The sequence below is a fragment of the Haliaeetus leucocephalus genome, unplaced genomic scaffold (genome assembly GCF_000737465.1).
Source record: "Haliaeetus leucocephalus isolate CR32 unplaced genomic scaffold, Haliaeetus_leucocephalus-4.0 Scaffold295, whole genome shotgun sequence".
NCBI lineage: Eukaryota > Metazoa > Chordata > Aves > Accipitriformes > Accipitridae > Haliaeetus > Haliaeetus leucocephalus.
In genome coordinates this window covers 9,186,403-9,195,635 of record NW_010972731.1, presented here as the reverse complement: position 1 = coordinate 9,195,635, position 9,233 = coordinate 9,186,403, and the positions used below count along the sequence as shown (strand labels likewise).

The 9,233-nt window shown below is 66.0% G+C and overlaps 1 protein-coding gene across 1 annotated transcript; it reads left to right on the top strand.

The window, feature by feature from the left end:
* The first annotated feature begins 4,322 nt into the window (after positions 1-4,322).
* On the top strand, positions 4,323-7,570 carry LOC104833738 (hexosaminidase D-like). Its single transcript, XM_010570616.1, has 12 exons — positions 4,323-4,382; positions 4,534-4,643; positions 4,962-5,049; positions 5,135-5,299; positions 5,398-5,581; positions 5,796-5,867; positions 5,983-6,187; positions 6,286-6,368; positions 6,604-6,682; positions 6,928-7,029; positions 7,172-7,261; positions 7,387-7,570. The coding sequence occupies exons 1-12, from the start codon at positions 4,323-4,325 to the stop codon at positions 7,568-7,570; spliced, it is 1,422 nt and encodes a 473-aa protein (XP_010568918.1).
* Positions 7,571-9,233: the final 1,663 nt, after the last annotated feature.

Sequence of the window (9,233 nt, the reverse complement as noted above, 5' to 3'; positions counted from 1 at the left end):
GGGATGCCCGGTGCCGTAGGGATGATGCCCGGGGGGATGGAGGGATGCCCGGTGCCGCAGTGGGGACCGGTGCGGCAGAGATGCCCAGCGGAGCCTGGAGGGGATGCCCAAAGGGTACCTGGGGGTGTAGGGGGACGTGGGGTGCCCCAGGCTTGCGGGGTGCGGGTGGTGGTGGGCTGGGTGGGGTGTGGAAAGGGCCCCCCCCTGCCCAGGGGCTGCCCCGTGTGTGCCCCAGCGACCCGCGGGGGGGGGACAGGGGCCGTTTCTCCCCAGGCGAACAGCCCCCTCCTGCTGCCGTGGGGGCTGTAGCCTCACGGGGGGGTGGGGGTGGTCCTCAATCTCCCCACGCAGGAGCCCCCGGGGCTGCAGTGCCGTGGTCTCTGGCGAGGGGCAGCTCACGCCGGGGGGGGGAGACCCAGGCTGGGTGCGAGGGACCTGGCTGGCCTCGGCTGGGCTGACCGAGGAAGGCTCTGGAAGCGTGTGAGCGTGCACACGTGCGTGTAAGCGTGCACATGAGTGTGCACGGAGCAGCGTCACTCTTCCCACGGCCGCGCTGTCGTGCGCACCGACAGGAGCGAGGGTTTGGCATGGCAACGGCTGGGGAACACCGGGTTGCATCCAAACCCTGCAGCAGCAACCAAAACCCTCACTACGGGCCCGCGGGCTACAGTGGCACCTGCCACCCTGGGGGCACTCGGCTCCGTCCTCCCCACGGCCCCGCTCTCTCCAGGCTCAGGTTTGGGTTTGCTTCCATTCTCCTCTCCTCCAGGCTCGGGAAGGTAAGCGGGGAGCTGGGCTGGTTTTGGGGAGCTGGGCGTGTTTCAGGGAGCTGGGAGCAAAACCCACGTGAGCTGTGCGGAAGCAGGGAGTGGGGGGAGGGTCCAGCCCCCTCCTCACCCCATGGCTGCTGAGAGCGTTGAGCCAGGCTGGCTGGTTGCAAGGAGCTGCAGGCTCTTCCGAGCTTCCCAGGGACCATGCCAGCACCATCCCCAAAGGGCTGGCAGAGGAAGATGTCATGTTAATAAATATAGCGGGTGCTAGCGGCAAGATGCCGGGTTAGAGGGGCGGCATCAATCAGCTGAGCCCTCGCTGCAAAGGGATCTCCCGTCAGCACAGGGGCACAGAGTCGTGGCTGCCCCCCGTCACCCCTTGCTGCTGCACCCCACCACCGGCGTGCACCCAGCCCACCTGCCCTTGCCTGGGCCATGCCAGGGAGGCTCAACTCTGGGAAACCTGTTCTCTATTTAAATAAGATAACATATATTAAAACCGCCAAATCTTGGCGAGCTGACAGCGTCTGTCTAAATATTTATCCCTCTTCCGATCAGGCGCTGTGTTCCCATGACAGCATGATTAGCACTTTGCATATTTATGGCCTTTCTGGGTGCTGGGCTCCCCCTGCTTGCCTGCCCCATGCCCGGGGGGGGTCATGGAGCCCCCCCTGTCTTCCCACCCACCCGGCAGAGGTGAGCCCTGGGCCAGCAGCTGTCCCTGCCTGGCATATCCCTGCTGGGCTGTGCTGGAGCTGCCAGGAGCATCCAGGGCCAGGCAGGATGGAAATGCAGCAGAGACGGGCAGGGCAGGGAGCGGGTGCTGCGTTTGTCCCCCACAGCACAGGAGGTGCAGCACTGAGGATGCGGCATCTTGTCCACGCAGAGACACGAGCACAGGGGACAGCGTGGGCATGACCTGCCCCAAAAGCAGGGTCCTGCTCTGCCTCCTGTGCACGAGCACCAGGGGACTGGGTACCCGTGGGTGCCGGGCGATGGGGATGGAGCAGGGATGCTCCGGCTCCCTCCTGCACGGTGCTGCCCTGCCCCACGACGTGGCCTCGCTGGGACTTCATGCTCTGGGGACACCACATCCCGCCCTGGCTCTGCAGGACGTGCCAAGGGTCCCGGCCGCCGCATCGCCCCTGCGCCCCATGGCAGCGTGCGGGAGGATCGTGTCAGGAGGGATTAGGGCTGTGTCTAGAAAAAGGGCTAATTCAGAGCCAGAGGCACAGGGTGGCTCAGCGCGGCTCTTCCCCTGGTGCCACTGCTCTGGCAACACAAACAAAACCCTCACAATCAGCTGAGCCGCTTGTGCACCGGCAGCCGCCAAAATCTGCTTTCCAGTTCCCAAATGTGGCAATGCTGAATTTAACCCCAAACTTTGGCACATTTAGGTGGCATCTCACTGAAAGGGCTGGTGGCAGCTGCCCTGGTCCTGACAGCGGCTGGGGGTGTTGATACGCTACCTCATCCCTGCCTCACCACACACGCTCGGGTTGGTAAAAAAGGAGAAAAAAGGGCAGAAATGGTGCTAGCGCTTCTCGTGTACAGCTTCCAAAAGGATTCGTGCTGCCTCCTGCCTGTTGTGCTGTGGGCACCGTGGGAGACGTGCCACCCGCAGCAGGGTAGCTCTGGGCTCCTGGGGTGGGAGCAGGCGTCACTGCGGGTCCCTTGTCACCTGGGAGCAGTGCTGCGGGCGAGGAGGAGCCCCGAGGGGGCTGCAGGAGCGGGGGACACAGAGTGTGCTTGGTGTTCCCCCCCGCCGTGGTGCTTTCCCAGGGGGTTGTGTTAGGGCTGCAGAGGTGGGTGGCTCCCTGGGGCTCGTGGGAGCGATGCCCCCAGTCACAGCAGTGCCCCCAGTGCTGCGCTCGCCGGGGTCTGGCCTGGCTGAGCATCTCCTGCTGCAGCTGCGGTGCTGGCTGCATGGAATGCTGCATGGAACGCTGCATGGTGTTGGGGCTGGTGATGCGCCAGCTGGTATAAAACTCTGCACAATCCCTCGAGCTGTGGCCGTGGGGGGGGGCTGGGGAAGGGGCACCTGCTGCCTCCTGCTCCACAGAGACTGCCTTTGGCTTGGGCTCACTGTCATCTAAATTGGTAGATCCCCATCTCAGGAGTTCTCAAAATTGGTTTAGGAAAAGAAGACTTTAAATGAATTTTATTAATCTTAATTGTGACAACTCTTTGACACGAGCTCTTCCCTGCACCCCGCATGGCCTGTCCTACATGTCCCATGAGGGATCAAACATCGGTTTAACCAGACCAGCCTCCCCCCGCATGGCGCGGTGCGGCGTCTCACCGCCCCCCGGCAGCGGCAGCACCAGCACCAGCAATCCTGCTCTCGTCCCTCCTCCCCTCTGTGGGGAAAGCGGCAGCTCTTCTCACCAGGCTCAGACCCCAGGCAGCCGCACTCCACTGTGCTCCTGCCCTGGTTGTTTTCCATCGGTCGAAGCAGCTTGTGCCCCTTCCCCTCCACGGTGCCGGGTGGGACTCCCCTCCCCGGGGCAGATGCTGCGGGCTGCGCATAGCAAGCGTGTGCCCATCCCTGCAGGTGCTGGGGGGGCCGGGCTGTTGCCTTCACCCCAGCGGTGCCTGTGGCCGTGCCGGTGCCCGTCCCCAGGGCAGCATTGCCCATTGCCAGCATGTGCCCGGGTGGTCCCCAGTCACCTCTCCTCTGTCCGCAGGGGCATTGCCTCCCATGCCTGGCCCCGTGATGCCACCTCACCCACCTGCCCAGTGACACAGCCCTTGTCTTGGAGGTGACCCAGCGGCTCGAGGGGAGCCCCCGACAGGGACCTGCCCCTGCAGCCACCGCCTTGTTTGCTCCTGCACTGGCGGAGCCCGAGGAGGCTGTGCCATTGCAGGCAGAGGCAAAGGCAGGTCTGGCCACTAGCCCCTGGGCTTGGGCACATGAGGTAGGAGGGACACGGGGTACCGCTGTGCATGTCCCCAGTGGGGACCAGGGTGGCGGGAGGGATCTCCCCCCTGTCCCCTTTCTATGGGTCTCGAGCTGCCCTGGTCAGGGGAGCAGGGCATGGTATGTGGGGTTGCACGGGGTCGCCTGTGCTCTGTGTCCCTCGGGGGGTGCTGCCACACAGCCAGACCCCTGTGCGTGCCCCATAGAGATGGCCTTCCAGCGGAGCCACAGGCTGAACCTGCTGCGCCTCGTCGTGCTGCTCCTCGTGGCCTTGGCCGGCATCAAGTTCCTCTTCCGCGACAGGTGAGGTGACAGTGGGACCCCAGGCCTGGGTGGGGGCCCCTACGGGGTTGGGGTCTGCGGGGAGCCCCTGGGTTGTGCCCGTGCAGGGGTCTGGTGCTGGGGGGGCAGCTGGTGCCCCACGGCACCCCCAGCCCTGCTCCGCTGTCTGCAGCTTTACCCTGGAGCTGCACAAGCACATCAGCAAGGACAGTGGCTTCTGGGGGGACGTGGGTGATACTGGCCAGGACACTGGCCTCCAGAGCCAGGCTCTGGAGCTCTCCGCGGCAAAGATAACGGCCCCGAGGCAAGAGCCTGGGCAGCAGGTCCCCAGGGATGTCAGCGCCACCGAGATGAGGCTGGTCCACCTGGACCTCAAGGGAGCTGCGCCCAGGGTCTCCTACCTGGAGCAGGTGAGGATGCCCAGGGACAGGGAGGAGGTGCCGGGGAGGGATGCGCCGAGGGGGCAGAGGCAGAGCAAGGCTCGACCTGCCGGCTGTCCCCGCCGTCCCCCGGGGGACTGTGCCGTCCCCGCCGGCTGAGCCTGCCCTGCCTGCTCTGCAGGTGTTCCCCCTCCTGTCCCAGCTGGGAGCCAACGGCATCCTCATCGAGTACGAGGACATGTTCCCCTTCAAGGGGGAGCTGGAAATCCTCAAGTCCCCATACGCTTACAGGTGAGCCGGGGCTGTGTGCTGAGCTGGCTGGGGGGCTGCCGGCTTGGTGCAGCCCCGGCAGGTCCCGGTGTGCCGGGGGCTGGGTGTAATCCGTCTGGACCTGTGCCCACGATAACCACGATCGGAGTGCCAGGCTGTGCCTCTGGCAGACCAGTTTCCTGCCCCGCTGGGTCAATATTTGTGTCCCCATAGTAAAGTCCACACAGGCGTGGGGCAGCTGGGGCCACTTGGGCAGGTGCCGGAGGAAGAGGAGGGAGTGCCCTCACGTTCTGCCCTCTACCCCGGCATCCCCTGGTGAGCCTGTCCCTGCCCTCCCAGTGAGGATGACATCGAGCGGATCCAGCAGCTGGCAGAGCTCCACAAGCTGGAGGTGGTTCCCCTGGTGCAGACCTTTGGGCACGTGGAGGTAAGGGGGTCCTGGTCCCACTTCTCATCCCACAGCACGGGGGGGTTCCCCCTGGAAACCCCTCCTGACACCTCTTCCCACACAGTTCATCCTCAAGCATGAGAAGTACCAGCACCTGCGGGAGGTCGAGCGCTTCCCCAACAGCTTCAACCCCCACGTCCCCGACACCCTGGCCCTGCTCAAGAGCATCTTGTCGCAGGTGATTGAGAAGCACAGGCGCTCCACCTGGATCCACATCGGCGCGGACGAGGTGGGCAATGAGCCGTGCAGGGACCCCAGCCTTCACCCTGGGCACCAGGTGTGCTCCCAGGGGTGCTGAGCCTCCCCCTTCACTCCCCCCAAATCCAGGTCTTCCATCTCGGGGAGGGGATGGACTCCAAGAACTGGATGAGCCGCAACAAGGGTGACACGGGGACCATGTACCTGAAGCACATCAAGGAGGTGCTGGGCTTCATCACCACGCAGTACTGGGGGCTGCGGGTGCTCATGTGGGACGACATGCTGAGGAAGATCAGCGTGGGAGCCCTGCAGGGTGAGAGGATGGGGACGGCAGCGGTGGCACCCAAGCTGGGGGTCTCAGCAGTGCCCGTCCGCGTGGCCGCCCTGGCAGGCATCATGCCCAGTGCCCGGCAGGAGCCCATGCCTGGCCCTGTGGGGACACGGGTCTCGGGGGAGCATGAGGACCCCCAGGCATCCTCCTGCCGCTGGCACTGGTGCCCACGTCCCCATCCCTGCTCCCCCAACAGAGTCTGGGATAGCAAAGCATGTCTCACCCATGGTGTGGTTCTACGCACCCGACTTTGAGACGGAGCAGATCGGTAAGGCAGCACGCCGGGCTCCCTGGGGCTGGCAGGGGGGGAACACCCCCCTTCTGAGCCCCCCCCCAGCCTCCCAGGGACAGTGGCACTGGTGGTTCATGCCAGTCCGCTGCAGGGCCGTTCCTCGCCAAGTACGCGGAGAGCGGCTTCGAGGCGGTGTGGTTCGCCAGCGCCTTCAAGGGCACGACAGGACCGGCGCAGACCTGGCCCCCCCTGAGCTACCACCTGAAAAACCACCTGAGCTGGCTGAAGGTGATGCAGGCCCTGCCACAACTGGCCCCGCTGCGCTTCCAGGGCATCGTCCTCACCGGCTGGCAGAGGTGAGGGGCGGCGGGACCCCCACCCTCCCTGGTGCCTTGCGCAGCCCCGCCGGTGGCAGTGCAGGAGGCAATGGAATGGCTGGCGCCCCTCTCCGCAGATACGATCACTACTCGGTGCTCTGCGAGCTGCTGCCCGTCGGCATCCCCTCCCTGGCAGTCTGCCTGCAGACCCTGGTGAACGGTGAGCCATCGCCCTGTTGCCAGCACCGGACCAGCCGCCGCGGCTGGGCTCATCCCCCATCTCCCTAACCCGCAGGCAGCCGCTGCCTGCGAGACCCCATCCTGCAGGCAGGGAGGGATGCTGGGAGGGAGGTGGGAGGCAGGGGAAGGAGAGCTTCAGCTCCCCCAGTTTTGGCCTCGAGTGCCTGATGGTGGGGTGGCCTGGGCCCTTCTGCCCCTCTCCTCGTGCTCTCCAGGGGGCTTCACGGAAGAGACGAAGAGGAAGGTCCTGGACACGCTGGGCTTCCAGAGCATGCAGCTGGAGCAGAGCACGTGGTGCGTGGCACAGCCTGGCTGTGGTGGGGGGCAGCCACAGTGCTGCTGCCCTGGTTCTATCCAGAAGGGATGCACTGGAGGGGAGCGGGGAGTTGGCTACACAAATGCCCCAGTCCTAGACCCCCCTGGGGCGAGGGTAGATGCCCTCCAGCCACGCAAGGTGCTGGGGTTCACCCAGTCTGGAGCCCCAGCATGGCCAGCGCACCCCACGTGTTGGGCTCTCACCTCCTCCTCCCTTTCCCCAGCGAGGGCAGGGGAGCATTCCCCGGCGCGGAGATCTACCACATGGTCGAGCAGGTTAACGGCCACCTGAAGGAGAGCATCCTTAAGGCTCTGGAGGAGGAGAGGTAATGGGCAGCGGGGTCGGCCTCCTCTAGCCACGGGGCCAGAGCACAAGAGGTTTTTTTGCATGGGAGGGGACCTGCCCAGCGTGCAGCTCCCTGTCCCTGGGTGCCCCCCACGCCCCCCACTCCCCTCGTGCCTCCCCAGCGCCATCAAGGGCTGGTTCAGCCCTTATCACCGGAAGCGCCAGTTCGGCAACCCCCGCAACATGGAGAGCTTCGGCAGCAAGGTGCTGAAGTACGTGGTGCTGGGGGCCGGGAACATCCCCCCCCGGGCGCCTGTGGGGGTCTGGGAGGGGTCCCAGGCTCAGCTCTGGGGTCCCTCGCAGGAGGGAGCTGGACCCCCTGCTCTCCCCCTGCCAGGCTCCACGAGGACTGGGAGAGCTTCGTCCGTGACCTGCGCGCCCACCTGGAGAGGGTCTACTTCCCTGACATGGTGGAGGAGTGGATGGAGGAGAACATCAACCCCTACCTGGACCAGCTGCGGGACCTGGTGCGCGACTACCGAGCCATCATCCGCCTCAACGCCAGGCCCAAGGCGACGTAGGGGCCGCGGCCCACCCCCCCCAGCTCCCTCTGCCCCCCTAGGGTGGGCTTCGGGTGCCGCCGTCGCATGTCTGTCTGCTGGTGACCGCATTGCTGCCGTTGGTTTGTACTGTACAGAGCTCCTGCACATCCCACTTCCACAATAAAGTATTTTCGTAGATGCTGCTGGGTGCTGGAGGGGGCCGCAGCTCTGCCCCCCCCTTGCAGGTGAGGGGGAACTAGGGCTGGGGTCTGCCCTGCGACAGCTCCTGGGCCCCTTGCTCCTTCTCCGCTGGAGCTGGAGGGTTTGGCAGCCGCAGGGCAGAGCCGTGACGGAGGGCAGGGAGAGGGCAGCCGATGCCCCACGGGGACACTCGTGTGCCTCGAGGGCGGCCATGCCCTCCCTGCAGGACGGGGTCCAGCTCGGCGCGGGTGCTGGGTGCTGCACGCCACCGGGCGAGGGCTGGCACCCGGGATGGGGCAGCGCACAGGGGGACGTGCGGGGACCCTGCCAGGCTCCCACCAGCACCCACTCCCCAACCTCGTGTCCGCTTTCAGCAGCAGCTGCCAACGTGAGCCCCTGATGGCTGGCGGGGGGGGGCGAGCGTGGTGCTGGCTTCCCGCGCCTCCAAACTCTGCTTTCATCTCTTCCTTCCTCTCCGTTAATCTAGCGCCCAGGAGGCCCATCCTGCCTCCCGCACCCAGGCAGGGGCCTCCGCCACGCTCCTCGCCTGCGGCCGTTGGAAAGGCGGCCCACGGCGGGGGGACGCGGGGGGGACCCCTCCGCGGGGCGAGCCCTCCTGCTACCGGTGGTGCCTCCGGCTCCTGCAAGTTGAGGATTTCCATGTGTCTGCTCCTCTGCGGTGCCCGTCCCTGCGGCGGGGGGAGGTCAAACCAACCCCCCCACCACCCCCATGCCCGCAGCTCTGCCCGTTCAGGGTGCCGGTTTCGGCTCAGCCTGTGCAGGGCAGCAACGCGGACATTTCACTGCTCATTTTTCTGCTCTGCAAAGACCAACCCGACTTGGCAAGGGCCCGGAGGGAGCAGCAGAAACGCGAGGCGGTCTGGAGCTCCTTCTGCAAAAGCCTGGCTCAGCCAGGGGAGGAGGGACGGCAGCTGTACGCCCCACTCAGCCCCACACAGCCCGGCCACCCTGTGTCGTGGCTCGGTCACAAAGGTCCCAGTGCCCAGTGAGGCCATCGGGGCGGGGGCTGCCCCATCCCGTGTCTGTGCTGGGTCCCTGGGTGCTGGTGCTGGGTGCGGGAGCCCGGCAGGAGAGAGCTGTGGGGCACAAAGGGACCTTTGTTGAGGAGCTTCATTTGTTATCAAGTGGTGGCAGATGTGAGGGAAGCCCCCCGACCTGCCTGGGCCCCCCGGGTGCGTGCGGAGCCCCAGCCCCCAGCCCAGGGAGACCCGCAGCGGCTCAGGCCCCCCATGCAGCCGCACACCGCCAGGCTGTGGGATTAGAGGGCAGATTAGACGGCGTTTTGCGCCGGCAACCCAAATGTCCTGGATTGGAAAGTGGGGGTGGGGAGAGGAGACAGACCCCGCCATCCCTGAGGGGGGGTCAGCCTGAAGCTGGGGGCTGCAGAGGGAGTTGGGGGCTGCGGAAGGCATCCTTGGGCTCCAGCTCAGGAGGCATGGGCCAGCACAAGGTGGGCAGGGGGCATCAGGGAGGAGCTTGG